The sequence below is a fragment of the Synchiropus splendidus genome, chromosome 13 (assembly GCF_027744825.2).
Source record: "Synchiropus splendidus isolate RoL2022-P1 chromosome 13, RoL_Sspl_1.0, whole genome shotgun sequence".
NCBI classification, from domain to species: domain Eukaryota; kingdom Metazoa; phylum Chordata; class Actinopteri; order Syngnathiformes; family Callionymidae; genus Synchiropus; species Synchiropus splendidus.
This window is the reverse complement of record NC_071346.1, coordinates 9,938,158-9,960,054: the sequence shown is the minus strand read 5'-3', so window position 1 is coordinate 9,960,054 and position 21,897 is coordinate 9,938,158. Positions and strand designations below refer to the sequence as shown.

Below are 21,897 nucleotides of genomic sequence, written 5' to 3'. Positions count from 1 at the left end.
GTGCGTTTAGGGACAGTCGGAAATGTCAGTGTTACCTGCAAACAACACAGGCAAACGGTGGTTTCTGAGACAGCAAATGACTGCAATGGCAGACGATGCGTGCGCCTGCGTTTTCTGCTTTCCGCAGACTTTCTACGCTAAAGTTTGAGGCAGCGGCGAGCTGTTGAATTAGGACCTTTTCTGCTTCGGCTCCCATTCTTTATCTATGGGACAAATTCCCACTAAACCTGGGATTTCTTGGGAATGCTGGCACCTGGGTCCGAGAAAAGCAAACTACTCACACAATCACAATCGGGCCACTGGTTTTGGCTTTCGCGCCGCGTCTCTACGATGCAAGCTCTGGGAGGAGTAGCCGTCCATATATGTTTTACCGCTGCACTTGACCGATGCTGTCCTCTGTTGGTGTTTTACTAAATTACTTCAACATTTGATACACCTGTTTTTTGCCGTTTTTCTTGGTTATAAACCACGAATAACGCAGAAACAATGTCTTGAGGAAGCTGCCGTAAATCTTATGCCGTAAATATTAATCCTGGATTTACGTCTCAATTAAAAGGTAGGAAAAGAAAAGAAACAGAAAACGAAAAAGGTAAAACGTATCCGATGCGATCACATTGTACATCCGACAGGCACTGCGTACTGCGCGGGATAAAAAGTAGGAAGTGCTCATGACGTTATGAAACGGACACATCAGGCATGATACAGCTTGAAATGTTTGCGGTTTATTTCAGAAGCATTCTGATTGGAGGAAAGAAAAAACGCTGGCATTTGATTGCTTAAAGACCAATATGCTCTAATCTGATTGGCGGAGACTCATTCGTACGTCACGTGACAACTAAAGTGCCAATAAAAGAAGACCGGGCAATTATTGACGGTTAGTTTCTCATTTGTCGTGGAAAATCTGGTTATTCGTGTCCGAACTTCGCCATCGCCTTTCAACGCAGCAAGATGCTCTGGATTCCGAACTCTTCGTCGGTAAGTCACATCGCTATTGTCTCGTTAAAATGTTCCTCTGTATTTTATCCATCAGTGAATCCTCCGTTTGTTTGTTTTTAGGAACTCTTCACCTGTACTGGGAGACGAGTCACTCCGGTGGTCAGGTACCTTCCTTTTTCATTGATGTTTTCCTCATGACCTGCTTCGATACTAAAAACAGTTGAATGTATCTGAGTAACGTGTCTTTCATCCATATTGTAGGTTTCATAATCGCGTGTTATCCAGGAAAACTATCACACGTTATCATCATCAAGTGACAAACCTGCAGTTTCAAGGTTTGCCTGACGCCAGCGTGTTATGTCCAGATGACATTCTCCTTTAGCTCCTCGATTGTTGCAGTCTAAATGTGGTAACTGGAGCTGCTGGCTGACCTCTCTGCTGCTATGGTTCATGACATAAGAAAAATCATAGCTGTATTGTTCGACGTAAAAGCCTGATGAAGTTGGAATTATAAACTTAACTGAAGCTGAAGTTATGTTATATCTTAATATATATATTTGTTGTTAAATGTCGTGATTAATATTTCCGATGTGTTAGTGTTTGAGTCTTTTCAGATCACTCATTCAACTGTGCAGTGTCACAAGCGCAGTGGAGCGTAGGGCCTCTACCCTGGTTTGGTTTTCCAACACTGTAGAGTTGTAAACTTATTTTCTAACCAGAATCAAACAAGAACTTGGTTTCAATGTTGTACCAATAACTGCTCGTAGCTTGGATCCTGCCAGTTTTGTCAACACTCATGTTGATGTGGCTAAACTAAAGCCACTGCTGACACCAATGTGACTGATCGGTCAAACAGGGTGATGAAGTAGAACAAACGTCGTCCTAACCATTACGTGAGGTACACACTACTCTACACACTCTGGCTTGTTCTCACTCACCTCAAGTGAACTCTGAGTGTCGGTGTGATATTTCCATGAAGCACTTCCTCTTCGTCACATGCAGGAACATTGTCTTCCTCTTCTCCGTTCACCCGGCTCTTCCATTTCCATCCTTCCCTCCATGATGCTCACCGTCTCTTCTCTTCCTACAGGCCGCTGCAGCAGCAGGTTGCACTGTCCGTCCTCCCTCAGTCGACCCTCTGCAGAGAACTCGCTGCCATTAAATTCAGACGGTGGCGTCTCTGCGAGCTAGCGCTACAGCGACTTGGGCAAGTACCTGGAAGGCCTTTGACCTTTTCCTTGACATGACATTATGCCTATTCTCACACTGCTGTTGTGTTGCAGGCTGCCAAACATTGGCAACAGCTGCTACATGAACGTGGTCCTGCAAAGTCTGCTGTCGCTGGAGCCCTTCATGCGGGAGGTGCAGAACCAGGCCTGGACCAATGCCATGATCTTTGATCAGACTTTCATCAGGTGGGTTTGAGACCAAAGAGGGTTTGAGACAAAATATAAATGTCCACACCTTCAGTGCTGAGATTGCAAGTGTGTATTGACAAACACTTTTGTTCTTTCCAGTTGGTTCATCAGGGTGGCAAAGTCGCGTCTTTACGGAGACTCGGCTGAAAAGCTGTCGGCTGTGTCGCATTTCAAAAATTCCATCGGCGCCCTGAACTCTCACTTCTTTGATGACCATCAAAAGGTTCCTGTTCACACTGCATGGCGTTAGCTGCTATTAACGTCCACTACTTGGACACCATGTCAATACATTGTGTGTGTGTGCAGAGTGCCCAGAAATGCCTCCTCACCATCCTCAGCAGCTGGGAAGGCTTCTCGACCAACATGAAGATGGCTGCCAGTCGCCTCGGGATGAACTACAAATGTCCAGTGGGGACAAACATTGCGTTTGAAGCCCTGCGCAGCAGCTCCTGCAAACGGTGTGGATTCGAGGACCATTACTCTCTTTCAGGATGTGTTTAAAGTGTGATATTTATTTTGAATCCCACAGATGTGGATGGCAACGGAAGGTGAAGTCCCACGAGGTGTTTCTCTCGCTTCAGACTGCTGACTCAGTGAGTCAGGCTCTTGGAAATGTCCTGAACGTAAGTTGTCCTGCACAATCTGACAAGTTAAAAGACACAACAATGTCTCAACCTCCGTTTCAGGAGAGGCCTGCAGACGTTCGATGCAGGCGCTGTGGGAGTCACCTGACTGATCGATTGTGTTTCAGCACTCTCCCAAAGTAAGTAGCATCATTTTTCCGACACTCGATTTAAACTGACCTTTGATGTTTCTACAGCGTGTTGATCCTGAGCCTGTGCCGGGTCCGACGTACGGCCTCAAGACGGTTCCTCAAGGTTCATACAGCCGTCCATTTATGCCAGGACCTGCAGGTGGCAACGCTGCACAAAGAACAGGTGAGGGCGCCGACATATTCTTCATGTGTCTACTCTCTAAATATAACTCATTCTTTTGTTTCAGGCTCAATACAAGCTGGTGACGATTGTCAACCGCCTTGGTTCCACCAGTCATGAAGGTAGTTGACCGTGTCTCACAAGTGTGTTGGATGTTTGGATCCCCCTCCTAATGCATGGCTCCTGCTGTTTCAGGCCACTACAGCTGCGACACCAAGCTGAAGGACAACACTCCTCGCTGGCTCACCTTCGATGACGACAAAGTGGAGGTGCAACCTTCTTCTCTCCTGGCTGAAAGACGGCAGACTGCACTCCTTTTATTTTACGTCAAGAGCTAATGACTTGAAAGCTCTGACAACACTGATCCATGTATATGTAAATATCCAGTAAATACATTTTTTTATTTGAGTCTGATTTTGTTGCACTGTTCAGATACATTTAATAACTATGAATTTAATACACTTGAGGAGTGGACCAGGACACTTAATCTGCCTAATAAAGAAAAAATGAATATAATTAAAAAAAAAAGTCATAACAAATGAAAGTAGATAGGTTGCTCTCACAGCATCACACATTAAATGCAAAGATGAGTTATGTGTTATCAGTTTAGCTAGTTGTCTCAAAAGAGATATGTACAAAATCACTGATATCTAAGCTTATGCTCCATACACCATAAACCCGAACATACCCCAACGCAACTGTGCACTGTCACGTAAGAGTTAACTTGTCAGCTCCGCCCACTGGGTAAAACCATGGGTAACAAACCGCGGTCCTCGCGAAAGTTCCTTCGCAACTAGCAGCGTCAGCTCGGCCCAGCTGCCACGTTGGTTTGCCAGTCGATTTCCAGTTGAGCCATAGGATGAACTGGTGGACGTGGAAGTGAAAATAAACGACTCACATAGCGGACTCACTTCCCGACGCTCCGAACGTTCTGTGAGTACGTCATTGCCTAAAGGTTTAGAACGTATACAAGTGGTTATAGTGGCTGCAAAGCCATTCGAATCCACAGTAAAGCTCTGTTTCTGTTGAAACACGTGGAGCCGTGGTACTTAACGCATGCGCAGTAGCGTAGCTGTTTGTGGCCCGCAGATACAAATAAAGTTGTCACCACGTGACGTGTTTCTAACGTGCTCTCACACTATATCCTTCGTAACACCACGATACAGTTTTACTTGTCAAATTCGCGTTTACTAGTTCATAAGTCTGCATACTGGCATTTTAATATTACATTTCTTTTAAATTTAAAGTTAATATTGTACACAGCGACATTCCCGTGCTTTGGCTGGCCATTAACTTAAACAAATAGCAGTTAGCTTTTGAGAAAGTGCTTCTTCAGAGGCGTGTTCCAAAGCTGCAGTGGTAAGTACCTGTCAGCGCCGGTGTTTTGGAGACGCAGGACTGTGAACAGACACGTTCAGCCAGAAGTTGACGTTTCAATCCTCTAAACCCCTGCTGTTTTAGCTGTTTAAGTATTGTCCTTCCGGTCAACATGACAAAGCTATAGTTATAGATATAGTTACTTAAAAAAATGTAAAACCCCAAAAGGGTTGTACTTAACTTAGTCTTTTGTTGATAGTGAACATGGATAGCCTGCCTGAGAACAACTCCAGATACAAAGATGTGGACTACTGGGATGAAAGATACAAGACAGAGGTCTGTTACGACTGGCTCGGCGAATTCTCCAAATTTCAGCATCTATTGGAAAAGCACCTCAAGAAAGAAGATTCCATTCTAATTGTTGGTATGTTGGGATGCACTCTGTGGCATTTTTTAACCCACATATTTTTTCCATACAGTACATACCGGTATACTGTGGAAATAGTGAGGAGCTCTGAAGGTTTAGTTTCAGAGTTCCACCTATATAATGTTTTCCTTCCACAAATCTGGGACTAAATGTACAAATCAATGAAGTTTCTCTTGCTGGCTCGGAGTCTGGATGCTGTTTTGGTACCACTAAACTGCCAGACTCACCCCTGCACATAAAAAAGCTACTTGAAGGCAATGTTATAAGAGCGTAACACTAAAATGTGTATTGTCATGCGCCCAACTGTCCACTAGATGCCAGTGTTTCCCTAATAGTGAGTTATTGTCTTAACTGGAAGGTCGTTCTGGAAATTAAAAAAAAAACCTGCAACGTCTCTTTGCTTTTTTGTGTATTATTTTTCAAATACATTTTTAATTGTTAGTAGTCGGCATTATTACATACGTAATCTTTCTATGTACATATAAGGTTGGGCCCGCGAATGACGTTTTATTTAAATACAACTTGTATAAAATTTTATTTATCTAAATATCAATTTCTGCATAATAATTCCACCATTTTGGTTTAGTGATGCTATGTTGTAGTCTCTATTCGACGCAGCTCAACCATCAGCCCCATGCTGCTACCGTTTCATAACCATAGAGGGCTACAGTGCCTCATCTTTATATTCAGTTGTGGTCTTTGTTTATGTTTGAGCGATGTGTTGGTATATTTGTGACGGCTCCCTTTACGGTGTTTGAGTCGGTGCGTGAACAGAGGAGGGGACAAACGTGTAAGGATGTCAAAAGTAAGGTTTTTGTTGTCGAGTCTTTGTGTTGACGGGACAAGCAGGGTCTGATAGCACTAAATACACTGAGGTCTTTTTTGATGGACAATCCTTTTGGTCTCTGGTTGTCTTTAAAGATGTGGTGAGAAATTTGACTGACAGCTGCAGATAGAGGGAAAACTTGATTGTTTTTATTGTGCGTCATACAGCCACCTACAACACCGGCACCAGTGGGCTAAGATGTGGAAGCATCCTCTGCATTGCACTGCAGCAGGAACAACACCTCTCACTGCATGTGGATTCGAACCCATATAAAAAAGCCACTGTGTCACTGGCAGACCCTGGTCTTAGAGGACACGGCCTTGCCAAATATGTATATCTCCCCAGCACGTGTCCACGCAGCACCTTGCCACAGACACGTATCTATATGAAGCCTACTGTAAAGATGTGAGGCGTCACGTGCCACGAGTGAAGGAGCTCTTATAAGCCCTCAAATCTCGTCACGCTTGGATAAACGCCTGCCACAGCCAAACACGTCTCCAGAGAGACTCATATAAAATGCTCCAGTGTATTACTGTCGCTCTATGAAGATTCATCAGGGAGGAGTCGCATGAAGAAAAGCAATGGTTAGATGCTCTTGTGACCTTTCGGTGAAGGACGGAGCAACAGAAGAAGATTAAACAGATCAGATTTGTGCTTATATTTGTTCCCTAATGGAGGCAATATGAAAATAATCTGGAAGTAATTTATACAAAATCACAGAGGAACATTAGTCAAAGAAGAATTGTCATACATGTTATCTATGTTCGTAAATATCAGTATCCATGTGTTGTCATGGTTTGTATTTTCATACATGCCTTGAAATTTAATTAAATATTCTCAATAACCATAATTCAGCAATAATCACTCTTATAAGATCAAATGTTTTGATCACATGACTCCCATTCATGTCATTTAGAACAGGCTTGTCTGTCACATCAGGTCAGTCATGAAGTTGTATATGCCTCAATGACCTGCTGTTAAAACCCCACTCTTATTGCAAGGTCCATCATGCATTGCAACAGTTTGACCTCATGGGGTGCTTTGCAGTTGTCATCGGAACTTGGAATTCAATCCAGTACAGTCGGAAAGGTAGAGAATCCTCTTCATCCAAAGTACACAATCCAATATGGTTTCCCCGACTCTGATTGGGAAGTAGAAGTTTCCAGTCCATGACATATAGGAAACACATTGTCCTCCATGAGAGTGGCTTTCGTGGATGTCGCTGTGCGACTTTGATAACTGGAACATGTTGAACTCAGCTGTAGCCTTATTCCTAGCTGCAATAATCCACTTCCCAGTTAACTGGAACGTGCCTTGTCATGGTTATTGTTGGTTAGTGTCAAAAGTCCTAAAACTTGCATTCCTGAATACACTTGCTTGAGTACATGTTGCTTACTATGAATGGAACTACGTTTGAAAACCTATTAATCGAACTATTTACCACTTTTGGCTGTTGGTTTCCACACTGATAGCAAAATGTATCCGTTCACTCGGGCTGGGGGTACTCTGGGATCTTTTTCGCACTGGGGCCATATGTCATTTGAACAATGGGCCTCATCCGGTATGGATCAGTTTGCCGGATCCAGAACGGATGTGAGCGAGATCTGGCCCAAAGTAGCACAATCATCCGCGTCAACAATAGCCCAGATCCGGGTGAAATCTGATTCCAGATAGCATCCGACTGTGCGCTGGATGCCTGTCAGGTGTGGAGGCAATTGGTGCATATCATTTCTATGCGGATCTGACGGCTTGTAGCTTCTAGCCCGCCGCGGATCCACCTGTCCCACGGACATCAGGACCATTTGCCTTTTATGGGCTTGTCTGTAATAGTACAATGAAGCTATAAAGTAAATGGATTAGATTAAAAAAAGACAAAGGAATTGCCCAATCCTGATGCAAGTGTCCAAAACCTGCACTATTGATGTTAGCTGAATACGTGCAACATATCCTCGCAGCAACCCGTCGCTGTCTGAAGTCTTCTGGCTCCTGTGTTGTATTTCAAAGTCTTTTTTCAGCAATTTCATATGAGGCGCTGCGGGACCAAAGTCCTCAAGGTCAAATGTCTAAATACTTGGATATCTGGATGGCATAATAATGTATCAGTTTGAATCCAAATACCGGACCTTAGTGAGAAGCGATGGTGCTGTGTAGTGCATTGTAACCACTGTGGCTCTCACACTGCCAAACTAAACAGTCTGTTGGAACGTCATTGAACTTAGGTAAGTTTGTGCACAAATTAAATTTTACTAAAGGTAGTGATGTATTCTAGAGTGTATTGTCTACATAAATTGTATGTTCTCTTTATTAATTGTATTTACTAAGTGGAATTGATGGTTGAATCACATAATAAATGAAAAATGAAGTCACAGAGTTACAGAGAAACAAAAAAGAAAACTGAAGTAAATACAGTTATAATTAAATATGAGTAAAGGTGATACATGAGACAGTGTACAGTTGCGTGTCTGCTGTTTGACTTTGTTTTTCTTGACTAATTGTTTAATTGCCGTTGTAAGGTCCAACAGCTACAAGCTATGAGCTGACCTGCATATGTTTTCGCGGCGTCACGAAGCAGTAGTCCGCACACAATCCAGTTTCCAGTTGTGCTCGCGGCCCCCAGGCCACTGCCAGTGATGTAATGACCCCACGTATTTCAGGAGTCTGCCTTGGCTCCCAGGGTGGACTCTGGTGATGTAATGGTGCTGTTCCTGTGGGCTGTGTGAAGCTGAGATGTGCTGTGTTCCCTGGCAGAGTCCGCCTGCCTACCTCGTTCTCATTTGTGTACCTGATGCCACATCAACACTTTTGTTTGTAATTGTCGCCAGGAACAGAGGAGTAACAGTTGTTGGAGCCTGTCGCTGGAATTCTGTGATTTTTTTTTTTGTTCTAGATTTTATTATTTGTTTTGGAGAGAGACCAGTGAATTGGTTGTATTAAAAAGGAAAATTAGATCATCATTGCAGAAAAATGTCAGTATTTTCAGTAGTATTTTATATAATGCACCTTTTATTTTTAATTATTCAACGAAAATCAATACCTATATTGGGAAACAAAAAGTAAACTGTAGGTTTGTGTGTGGGTAGGTTGCCCAAGCTTACCATTTTGTCTTGTTCCTCTGCTTCTAATGACCACCAGGGTCACCTCTAGTCAATATGAGGTGCAACTTTTTGTAGGCATCTGACAATATTTCACTGTTCATCATGTGAACTTACCTCACCCTCCATAGTGACAACAGTATGAAGTTGTCTATTTCTGTCATTCATGTCTATGCTGTCTTTCACCCCCCTGGTTGAAGACCTTTCTGCTCCCTTCTATTTTGCAAAGAGAAATTTCATGGCTCTGCTCCCCTCATTGATTCCCTCTTCCTCCCCGTGGTGGGTGGAGGCGGAGCATGTCTGATCACATCGGCTTGTATCAACTCTGTCCTCCCCCCTGTTGCTGCCCTAGTTTACACTGGCAGTCACCGCCAGGCTTATTTCATTTTTCTGTATTTAACAGTAGCCTACTTCCGTGATAGCCGCAGGCTTTTTTTTTTTTTTTTGAGGCTCACCCCCTTCTGAGAAGTGCGTTGATGTGTTAATCTGTGTGGCATCAGGGTCCTGTGCCGACGCGCCGCATGATTTGGCACCAGTGTTTTCCTCTCAGTTTGCAGAGAAAGGTGGCAAAACTGCACAACAAAGGCAGCAGAGGGTGTTTTCATCTGCAGTGTCCTCTAATCGCACTCCCTCCACCCCACACAATCACACTTCTACTGGCTGTTCATCTACGCGCCTTCACACTGGCTGCGACTGCGGCATGTGAACGGATGAATACCTGAGAGGGTGAATGCACGGCCAACAGGTTTCCCATTCATTTCAGGTGTCACTATGTCCGCACCTCATTCTTTCAGATATGTCTCTCTTAAACTGACTCTCATTTTAAAGGGGCCCCAGTCATGCTGCAGTCAGTCAGTCAGTAGGGGCAAGCCTCCCTAGCTCCCCCTCCTCTCCCACTTTTTGCTGCTGTTAGGAGTGGTTCTGTTTATGAATGAGCACCACAGCCGCAGAATGTGAATGAAAAATAACCAGGCATGGGGGGGTTGCTGGTTGAATGGAACACTGCAAAGCAGAATCGAAAAGTGGAGGCTGAATGGAAATTACTGCAGGAGGACGGGGCGGTGTCGTGGTGAGAATATTAAAATATGAGTGTTAGATGGCAGCATCTCAATGCCGCCGTAGAGCTCCGTGTCTGCTGCATTATTTTGTCCTCACCCAGCAGGTTGGGGTGGATGGCAGTGTGACCCGCTTTTTCAATGATCCAGTGGGAATCACCAACGTCCACCTGACTGACATATACACTTTTCTTTGCAAGCTTGTGCTGCGTGCTCTGAATAATAACTGGGTTCCCCAGGCAACCAGGCTTGCATGATCGATGGTCCTGGCCCTGATAAACACAGCGGCTGTGTGTGTCTGTGTGTCACCGGGTTTGTAGTGTCGCAGTGGACGAGCCTTTGTTTTTTGAACGCCGTCACACATTGTGATGGTCTTGGTTTTCACTACTGTTGTTATTTTTTGCCTCAGAGTGATTGTCTCTTTTCTCGTTGACACTGAACGCCCTGGCTTATCTGCCACACACACACTCCACATCACTCATACTTACACACACCAGCGTGACTAATTCACTCACTGTAATAACCCGGCCACTAGAAGGTGAGAGCTGCTGCTGCTGTTACTCACTTCCACGCAGACATCTAGAGCAAATGAGCCTCTCTACAAGCAGCTACTTTATTTGATTAGACTGGATTTCTGTTCTGAAGTGACTGGAAAAACATCTACTCTATAAATGCTTTGTAATTTGGCTACTACACACAGTGTTCAAGAGCCTTGTCCAAATACATAGTCTTTTATCATGTAAACATTAAATGATGATGACATTGTACTTCTGTGTAGCGCTGTTACCAAGCAACTAGACATCTCACTCAAAAACCGCTAGAGTGTACACGGATGCAGTAAACAGTCCCAACATTTTCTGTAGCACAATATGATATAAATATTACATGATAATGACTTCAGAGGGCGTTTTTACTGCAGTGCTCCGAAATTATACAGCAGTCTTTTTGTTTAGATTAAGGACAAAAAGTAATCGTTTCTAGCTCCTGTGGAAACAAGATTCATTTGTGCGATAGTAAAAAAGAATGGTGGCGCCTGATGCGCCCATGTTCTTTTACTGTGGTATTATTTATTTTATTTTATTTTATTTTATTGACAGCACTTTATTCCGAAGCACATGACAGAACATTTTTTATTTCACGAAACCCTTCAATAATGATATGAGCACGTAGACTCTGTGTGGATGAGAGATTTCGTCTGACTTGTATTAGATCAGCGATCACATAAAGTTAGTACAGGGTTTTGTGATGTTATGTTCTGAACTAAACTAATGAACTAAAATAGTGTTGTCTATTTTGTGTTTTATTTCTCAGTGATGACTGTAAATTCATTTGTACTCGGCGGTACTGAGAGTCTAACTATCCAACGCTCCAGTTTGCAATAGCTTCAACAAACACACAGCTGCTGAGAGTCTCTCAGATATTAGGGTGTTCATATTCCGTGAATGACTTCTAATAAACTTACTGTGAGTCCAATGTAACTCAGAATTCATAGATGACTTCTAAAAACTATAATTATGAGGTGATTATTTAAGTATATTGTTATAAGTATATTTGAAAATAGAAACAGTGGAAAAAAATGGACAAAGTAAACATTTCTCCATGGTCAGTTGATCTCATAAGGAAAGCACAGGTCTAGTGGGTGATGATGCTAACTAACAAGCAGGTTTGTTCCTAAGGCATCAACGTTTTTGGCTGTAATAGTGCTATTACATTGTTATAACAGAGGGTGGTTTACTCTGGACTTGCTCTGTTATTCTGCACTGTCATCCTTTGGGTAGATTTTCTTTTGCAATGTCACTCTCCTTGCAAATTGCGTCCATCCGAACAGGAGATATTCAACGTCACAACCTTTCTCTGCACACTGCTGCATCACATTACCCTCTACCTCCCTCTGTCCCTTCCATCTCACCTTAATGTTCCTTCTCCTGCTGCAAAGAGGAGGAGTAAAGCACGAGAGGATGGCAAGAGATCCACGTCTGCTCTCAAGTTCTGCTCTTCGGGAGTCACACAGTTCGCCATGCATTTTTCAATATGACATTGTGACCTTCTGGAGAGGTCGCTTGAGTACATATTGTACATGGGGTCTGTCCTTAGAAGAAGTCTCTCATTCATGTACTCATGTCAGCGGCACGTCTTATGTAGCCTTTGTTTGTGTGAGTGCTTGTCGGGGGGGAGAACGAGACTCTGCGCTGAGAGTCTGAATGGTGGCGTCAACCTGTCAGCACGTCGTGTTCTCAGGGAAAGCCCTGACGGAGAGCTGCGTCATCAATGTCCCTTAGCATTCAGTGCGTTGCTGTGACGCATTGTAGCTGCTGCCCTGCTGTGATGAGGTCGGCTTTGAAGATGTGATGCACTTCTGACCGCTGTCTTTCTCTCCGTAGCCAGTACAGCCACACATTGTTCTGGAGTTTGTGTTGAGAGTAAAGTAGCCAAGCTTTGTACTGCACTTTCCCGGTATGATCAGCTGCACCTGCACTGGATTTGAATTTTGCCTTCTAGAGTACCATATCCATATAAAGGTTTTTTTTTGGGGGGATGATCCATGCGTTACTGATGGAACACTGATTTGTTCCATAATTTCCAGACTATTGATCACACATGAATATAAGCAGCCTCACTAAATTTAAGAAGAAAGAATATTTTTTACATACATTAGCTGCACTGGTCTATGCAGCAGTACAGGTTTATTGATATTGGTATCAATGCCCATGTGAAATGAGACTGGCTGTGGAGGCGGAGCTCCGAGAACACCTGAGCAGTGGCCTAAGGTCTATACATATATGGGTCATAACAGTGCAGTGTGCGTTTTGATAACGATAAAATGTCTGTGATTCCATTGGTCTTATGTGACAAGGCTAAATATCACGAAGCTAGTTTGCCTGTAAAAATCTGTGTCCTAGCTGCATCTATGCTTGAGCCACAGGGTTCAGATCATGTGATGAAGTCGCGGCTTATATTCCTGAAATGACTGTGTTATTAAACGAATAAATACATCTGTTTTGCCGAAACGGTACCTCACGCACTGCTTGTCCTCACTTACCCCCTGGGACATCCGATGTGAGACCACCAGCATCGCTTAGTCTTAAACTGCACTGATCCCTTATTCGTTTGTGTTTGCATCTAATAGGATTGTGACTGGAAATTGTTACATAAGTCTTTTTTTTGTTGTTCTGCTGCCCAGCAGCGCTGCACTCACCTGTGTTCTTCTTGTTCATGTCTGCGACAGGACATTTTCTTTTCTCCACTCTGTCCGAACCCTTTTGTCTGTTTAAAATTGCAGATTAACGCTGTGTACAAAAGTTGCCACTTTTTTATTTTTATTGTGGCTTTATTATCTGGCTGTAAATGTTCCTCTCTCCAGCTCACTGTTTTGATATGGCACGCATGAAAGCGTCAGATTGGCTCAGTCGTTACACTCTTACGTAACACTATTTTCTTTTGCACTCTCTCCTGTCAGAAAGTGTTGCACTCCAGGGACACATGAGACACCACCAATCATGTGGAGTCTAGATTACTGTGATCCTTGTATTATGCTTGTGACCATCAGGTCTGATTTTCTTTTCATTCTTTTTGTGGTCATCTCATGAGTCACCTCTGTGAGAATTGTGTTTTTGCTTGCCTGTGTCGCAGTATGTTTAGAGTACAGGACTGTAACTGCAATAGTCATAACAGAAGGTATATCATTAAGGAGCGGCGGTCGAGACAGGTGACATATGACTTGGTGGGGCTTATCCACCTGACTGGAATTATGACCTTGAACTTTTCTCAGACTTGGTTTTCAAGATCAAAATGTTCTTCAGGAGAATAAAAGGAGGAGCACTGTCAACTCATATGTGTAGCTGTATTAATATCTAATTTTAATGTCTAAATATAAAGCATTAGCTTTTTTTTTAAGTCGAACCTATATTTTGAGAGCAAAATATTAGTAATATTGTGTACTATATTGTGTGTGAATATCACCATGATATGGGTAAATAATAATTTGGTGTTTGGTTTGTCTTTCTGTTTTTGGAGTTTTGGATGTTTAAGAGTTATTTGTGTATCTATCTATATATATATATATATATATATATATATATTTTTTTTTTTTTTAATTAAAAACATTTGAAAGTTGTTTTTCACTTTGTATTTAATATATATATATATATATATATATATATATATATATATATATATATATATATATATATATAATATGTATCATGAATTATAGTTTTTAAACCATTTTTACTTTAAAAACAAATAAGAATAATTGGGATTAAGTCTTTCTGTTTCCTCAGATTATTAATGCAGTCATTTCTACTGTAATAACATAAAAACAAAGCAGTTGAAGTCGCACGATGACATACATAATGGGCCACATTAGTTTGCCATTTATTTAGTAGTTTTCCCCAAGTTAAACCCACTTGCTGGAAACGAAATATGTACATGAGAAACTGCAAACGTGCCTCTCCTGCAGTGGTGTATCACGTTGCAGAAAGTGCTGCGAGACAAACACTAACCATCATCACAGACTTAAATCCTCTGCCTGTTGCCATGGAGACCTACACCCAAAGACCATATTGATTTAAAAGACATAATGGATTCTACTGTTAATAAGAAAATGATGGGTTTTTCAATCTCAGTGTTGTTTTCCACTTCGAGACTCCTCAGGGACTACAAGATTGTCACATCACAAAATTAAGAAAAGAGAAATCGAAACGAACCTTGACTGCTCTCATCTTTAATCCATCGTATTGCGCCATTTATTCTCAATGCATCAGAGATTGAGTGATGACTTCAGCCCGGATGGATGCACGGATTTTAATCTTGTTTTTTTCAATCTATTTTCGAGCATCATTCCATATCCTCAGTCTGCATGTGGCCTCCAGGCCCCAGCAGCAGACCAGTGTCTATTTTGGCAAAGAAAAACTAACCGGATGCATTTAAAAGACGAAGGAACAAATTGGGGTTTAGTCGCCGTTTCACAAATCCTGCTCCTGGCAGTCTTTCCAAACTCTGTGTTCCCATGCAGATTAAAACCAACACACATCCCAAATTTCAAAACTATGTCATCTCCACCCCAGACGGGATGAGAGTCCATACGTGACCCCCGCCACAGAGAGCTTTTAGAAGGCATTGCTGTTTGAATCCCAGCTGACTGGCGTGCTCTGCATTACGTTTGGATGATGACTCCAGTTCCTGTCACAGTTTGCCTCTTCGCCGTGACGCTGCGGGAAGACTGAGAGCTCAGGCCATGATTATTTCATGGTGAGAGATGTAAACGCTCTCTGTTTCTTCCTAATGTGGAGTCACATATTTAGTGGCTTCATCCCTTTGTTGCTGCTGTTATGAATCATAGAGACTTACTTCGGCTATCTTTTGATTCCTAGATTTTGATATGGAAACAGAGCACACTGAGGCACATGGAGTGGAATGGAAAGAGTCTTAATTTTGTGTGGAATGCTTATATTTCAACCTGTTTTTTTCCCCCCCATCTTAAACAGTACTAGCACTGATTACTGCCACTAAGTTGACGTAGTGAATTGCGCCTCACCTTTCAGGTCCATTTCAGCTCTGAAACAAAAAAGCATAGAAACAAGAAATGTTCTTTTACCTGTGCAGAACTAGACGACGGTGATCACCATTAAAAATAATGACTCATATGTTGCTGATTCACTCTAGTAATAAAATCTGTGCGTGTGTGTGTGTGGGCCTGCTCCTCCCCACAGGTGTACTTCTCTTCCGTCTTCTCCCACCTTCGGTCCACAATGTTCCGCTCCATCCCGGCAGTTTCATCTCCTCTGGAGGTCGTTACTCCTGTTACATAATATACATTAAAAGTAGAGAGGGGGAGGGGAGGAGAAGCCCTGCTGCTCGACTGCGGAGCTTCTGGAGTCTGTCTGGTGGAAACACTAAGAGGTTGAAAAAACAGACTTTATAATACGACCAGCCCGCAGTGTATTTGACAGACCTGTTTTGTAAAATATAATATCAACTCCTTATTTAACTTTGTTTTTTTAATGGTTCACATATTGATCCTGTAGCCTGATAAATAAGTACAAGATTAAATGCTTGTACTCAGTCGCTCTTACTAAACTTCACACAACCTGAGTAAGTATTCTTTGAAGTATTGACTAGCTAGCCATTATTTGTGTGAAACAAAAAACTTTATTTCGTCTGTGTTACCATGACAACCTCACCCTGAGCCTTACCCTGTTGAACAGCACCTGGTTTCTTTAGTTTAATTATATTTTAATATTTTAATTATTATTAATAATTCATTTACATAGGTGACAATGGATCAACCATTTTTTTAAGAATCGCTCAAATCACTGCAACTTTTACTTCAGCACGACAAAGCTGGAATTCGTTTGATTCATTGAATCACAACAGTAGTAGCGCAGAAGAATGTACTTCATTATACAGTTAATTGTTCGAGTCGTTCTCTTTCTGCTTCCTGAGTCATGGGTTTGTTTTTTTGGCGCAGTATTTCTCCCTCTTTTTATCTTGAAGAGCAGACATCTGGGCTGCTGTGCCCACCTTCTCCCCCTCCCTCCCGCGCTGCCTCATCATCTCATCTCCACCATGATTAAACTTTTGCCTTGTTGCCCTGCGATGATGTAACTACTTTTCGGCAGCAGTCATTACTCTCAGCAGGCATGATATTCTGCTTTTTTTTTTGGGCCAAGTGTTCTGTCTGTCTGCAACTCTGAGCTCCTAATCTGGTTCCTAATGCTCTGCCACCTCTAAGTGGGATTGATGGAGGGGAGACGTTGGGAATGTGCCCAGGCGATTTCCTCACCAGGATCTCAGGCCAGAGCTGTCTGCCAATAGAATATTTTGTATAAGTAGTCTGTGCAAACTTTACATACGTTACATACATACACTTTCATTTTACTTATTGAAATTTTGACCTTGAATTAACCTGTTAAATAAAGTGTCTCATCTTTACTTGAGTTAGCCATTTTGTGGATGCTACAACATATGACGCGTAAAACTGCAATTTTTAGCAATTTGAATCATTGAAACTCCACAGGTTTCATACTTTTATTTTCGTTGAACAGCCCTGTTGAGCGATTTTATATCCTTCAGTTTCTTAGAGGAGGACCTGGCAGGTTGGTGGTGAAACCTCCCAGATCCTATACAGTCAAATTAACCACCAATAAAATGTGTAATTTTTATTGTCCCACTGTAATGTGCTGGCTGCGAAATCCCAGAGGTTCATCTCGCGTGTGACGCTAGCTTGTAGTACTGCAGTTTTGTTTTGAGAAACCGGTGAGCAAAGAATATTTTTTAATTGTGCATATAAAAATTGCATCATTTCTGCAGATATTTTATAGTGTTATGCATTGTTTGTTTCCTGTTTTGTGCGATGTATCATTGAGTCACAGAGAGAGTCCTGAGGAATTTGAGTCCTGTGACAAATTTGTGTTGCATGAGGGGAAAAGAACACGAGACAACCAAGTTGGACAAATGAATTTCTACACATTTCTTCTTCCTTATCTTAATCTAATGTTGACCTGTAAGCTAAATCCTTTCTTCATGATGTTGTGGCCTCCATCTCATCCACATGATCAGCCAAAATATTCTTCATCACCTCCCCCCGCGTTTCACATATGAAACGCCGGTCGCCAGGTATTCCAGAAAAGCCGTGTTTCTTGCTTGTCACTTCACAGGCGCACTTCAAATTTCAAGGTTTTTTTTTAGCCGATCATAAAGTAGCACAGATTTTAATCCCAGCCCAGCATTATTTTTCCGTGTTTGCACATGCGCATTGCCTCTGATGTCAATCTGTTTAATCCACAGATTTATTTATTGTAAGACAGCAGTCTGACTTGATGGCAGCTGAGGATGAGAAGTTAAATCGAGCCAGGTCACAGACCTGCTGCATGTGTGGGAATCTGAGACTGGTACTTCTTGTTCTGTATGAATGTTATGTTATGTCTGGTTTTGAAGCCAAACATATGTTTGTTTTGTTTTGTTTTATATACATGCCCATGTTATGTTTTTCTGTTTTGTGAGGACATTTCATGCTTTCTTCAGCCTCTTACTCTAAATATAAGTAACTCAAGTAAAGTTTTAATCCTCAAATTGACGTTTGAATCCTAAAAACACAAAATAACACAAATAACCCCAAATAGCAAAAGGTCCCCTCTAGGAGATGCGTTTCCTTGAATTGGTCCCCACAAGTATAGCTCTACAAGTTCACACACACACAACACACACACATTTGTCTTCCTACCTTAGTGAGGACCGTCAATGACGTAATGCTTTCCCCAGCCTCTCCCCCTAAACCTAACTATCTTAAATAAACTTAACCTTTACTCTGAATGATACTAAAACTCAATTACTCAATTACAAATCTCACGGTTATTTTGTAGTTTTATCCCTCAAAATCAGGCTTGATAAAGTAAGGACCGTTCAAAATGTCCTCACTCACAGGTTCTAACAAAGATAGAAGTACGAGAACACGCACACACGTTTGTCTTCCTACCTTGGTGAGGACCATCATTGACATACATTGATATAATGTCCCCAGCTTCTCACCCTAAACCATCTAAAACATATGACTAAACTTCACCTTTACTCTTAACCAAACTAAAACCCAATTTTAATAACCTGGGTATTTAGAAGTTTTAACCCTCAGAATGAGACTTGACAAAGTGAGGACCGGCCGAAGTGTCCTCACTTTGCTAAAATGTCCTCACTCACTGTTTTTTCTTCATACTGAGGTGTAAAACCTTTCCTGTCTCCGCACTGGACCGTGGTAGAGTGTCACAGGGGAGGTGCTCGCTCTCCACACCTCCGAGGCTGGAGCGCTCACTCCAGGGTTTGATGTCCTGTTGTGGGCTGGAGCTGGGACAGGGATGAGGCGAGTCTGGGACAGAGCGTGACTTGGTTTCTGACTTTGTCACAGGCAAACTGCACAGAGCCGCACATTCAGAGCTGGACACGCACCGGGCACCTCTTCACTTCTGGTGAGACGTCACTCACTCGGCAACCCCTCCCACATGCAGCGGCCACACACATAGAGGAACAGCGCACCTGCAGCTGACTCTCTACATTCACTCCTACAAAAGACTATTTTAACACATTATCTATTTTCCCATGAATTGTAATGGGAAAAATCGATTCAGATTTCGAACAAATCACTTCTCGAACCGCCTTCTGGAACAGGTTTTCAGGTTTAACCTTTTTTAGGACCAACAAAACTGTCCTAACTAAGCCAAATGTTCTCACAAATAGGTGTTTTTCCAAGAATTGGTCCTCATGTGAATAATTAAACCAGTGCCACACAAGTAGCTGTGCTATGCTATTGTGGATCAATGGCAGGTAAACTCACAGACGAGTGAAAATCTGACGCTCAAATTCAATTATTTCAGTTCTAATTCTCAGCGCGACAGCCTGCCTGAGCCAGGAAATCTTGTGTCGGATGAAACCAGCTGGTGTGGAGACCCCGACATGTAAATAAGCTGAAATCAAAACACAGTGTTGAGAGAATGAGTCAGCACTTCTGTGAGTGAGCAGTTATCGCAGCAGTGCCTTATCGTGTGTGTGTGTGTGTGTGTGTGTGTGTGTGTGTGTGTGTGTGTGTGTGTGTGTGTGTGTGTGTGTGTGTGTGTGCGCGTAATGATGATTGGGACCTGCCTCAGCTCTGTAATCATGTATGCAGCAGTCGACACTGCAGCAGCAGAGACTCTGAGCTGAGAATTGGGGAGAGAGAGAGAGTGAGTGCGTCGCTGGTTAAACGCATTCAGACTTATCTGTCGCCTTTTTCTTCTCACCAATTACTTCTTTTCACCACCTCTCAGCCTTCATATCACTCATCCCTGCCGTGTAAAGGTGACCCCGCCCACTTCATTTCCCCTCGTTTACCCCGATTCATCCTGGCAGCCACTCGCATCCTCTTGTATTTCTACTGCGCTGCATGTTGTTTATAGGTTTTTTGACCGCCATTTGAGCAGCAAAAGTTGTTCGGTACATCAGTCCTCCCTCTCTGTACGATCGCCAAGGTTTCTGCTCTGATGGAGCTGTCTGCCTTTTAAATCCATGGCTGTCGATGTTATTTTTCTGCATGTTAACAATGGAATTGTTGATTCGACTGAAATAACTGGACTGCAGAAGGCGCTGAAAATGTTAGCGGGAATTTAGTCTCCATGCTTTGGTCATCTGTCTTATGATATGAGCAGGGTGAATTGATGTTGCTTCGGTCATTTGTTCCTGTTTTGTTTTTTATTAACTTGTGTTTGTGTTGGTGTTTTTAAGATGCTCGGTACTAAAATTTGGTCCATCTTCTGGTCATAACTTAATAATGAAAAGTGTTCATAGTAGCCCTGTGCCCCACCAGGCCATAACGCCTCCTAGTTTGAAAGTCACTGTTTTAGTGAAAGAGTAGGGGATTTCAGCCAACCAGTAGTATTCCCCCTGAAGGACAGATGGAAATTCTTTAGGCCAGGGAGCATTGGAACATAGCATTTTCAGCTAGTCTTTCTTGAGGAATTTTCCAAAAAAACAATCTTAAATGGGAACGTTACATTGGTTGTGCTACAATATTGTTTAATTTATGTTATGTTGTTGTCTGTTTATGTGTAGCGTGTGATGGACGTGGTACCAGTCTGGTGTGTCCACCGCCCTCTCGATGGAAAACCACAAGAAAATCGCTGCAATTGATCTTTTGCTTCAAGTGTAATTCACCAAGTCGTATTGTGGCCTTGCCACTTTTTTTCATTGCTGCATCATAAAAATGAAGTATACCATACCATAATCGTATAATATGTAGTATAATAATCTGGGTACATTTTTTAAAATTATTTTATTTGCATCATTCGCGGACTCATCTCAGTCCAATCCTGCCAAATCAAATGTTTACTAGCTCTGAAGGGAGGCATTTCGGAAACACAAGCCGGGCTGTCGTTGAGTCCCGAACTCCAGCCGTGATACTGCAGAGATGCATGTCACTTACCCCCCCTGAAGGAGTCGATCTGCTGAGTCAGCCATAACGCTGTGACACCGGGCCGCTCCTCATCTGTAGCCCCTGATCCATACTGCATCATCACGCAGCAAGGTCAGACGTTATAGTCGCAGTCACCTTGAACTGACAAATCCCCTGGACTCAGTGTGTCAGCGGGCGCAGATTGGATCAGAACACTGTTGTTGGTGTTTATGCCGTAGCGGTATGTGGTCAGTTAAAAAAATAAAAAAGGGAGTATGCTGCAGAGTTTGTGAGTGTGTTCTTGTTCACAGTGTGTGTCAGACTATCAGCCAACATCACTCAGTGAGGGAGGGAATCTGCCAAATCTGGCTGCGATTGAAATTCCCCACAAAATGGAGGTAGCTGGGATACAGGACAACAACATATATATATTTAACATTGCTAATTCAATTGTTCTGTTGAGCAAAGGGTTTTGCTTTTATTCTCAATTTTTCGTGGCGACAGGGTTAATGCTTCTCCCTGAACAAGTTAAGAGTTGTTCTCTGGCCACTTACAATTAAAAGACTTCGACATTTAGACGATGTAGCGCCACCTACTGTATGTGCATCTATAGCATCTATTGCTCTTGCTCACCATCGACTTGTAACACACTCCAGTTTCCTCCTAGAACCACAACTGTCATTCCACTTCATCATTTTTCTTCGATTTCTATTCCATCTGCATCAACCTTTTGGGAGTTGCTAGATTTGTGAACATTCATTCAGCATCTTCAATGGCAATGGTTGAAACATGCGATCATGAGGATATACTTAGATAGAAATTTTAGAACATTCTGTCATTCCTCTTACTTATAATGGCCACTTTGTTATTAAAAAATATCTTATTTACCCACATTGCTCTCCTTGTTTTCTATATAGACATAAACAAGAGATGCAATTTCTTGACTTCATTATTGCATTTGTATTTTGTGGACTTT

General features: G+C 42.4%; 1 protein-coding gene and 1 long non-coding RNA gene across 3 annotated transcripts in view; one reads left to right on the top strand and one right to left on the bottom strand.

The window, feature by feature from the left end:
• Window positions 1-814: 814 nt before the first annotated feature.
• On the bottom strand, window positions 815-4,456 carry LOC128769476 (uncharacterized). The gene is made up of 5 exons (XR_008416401.1): window positions 2,684-4,456; window positions 2,401-2,581; window positions 2,152-2,312; window positions 1,875-2,074; window positions 815-1,146 (listed from the first exon to the last, which is right to left on the bottom strand). It is a non-coding gene; the product is annotated as an uncharacterized LOC128769476 (long non-coding RNA).
• The window catches only part of ece2a (endothelin converting enzyme 2a), a 53,433-nt gene continuing 35,561 nt past the window's right edge, over window positions 4,026-21,897 (top strand). Inside the window, exons 1-2 of one of the 2 annotated variants that reach the window (XM_053883227.1) lie at window positions 4,026-4,222; window positions 4,866-5,030. In XM_053883227.1, the coding sequence (XP_053739202.1) occupies window positions 4,871-5,030 (160 nt within the window). In that variant the 5' untranslated portion in view covers window positions 4,026-4,222; window positions 4,866-4,870. Of the gene's footprint in view, window positions 4,223-4,429; window positions 4,649-4,865; window positions 5,031-21,897 lie in introns of those variants that run through there. The other variant, XM_053883228.1, reaches the window with a different exon arrangement.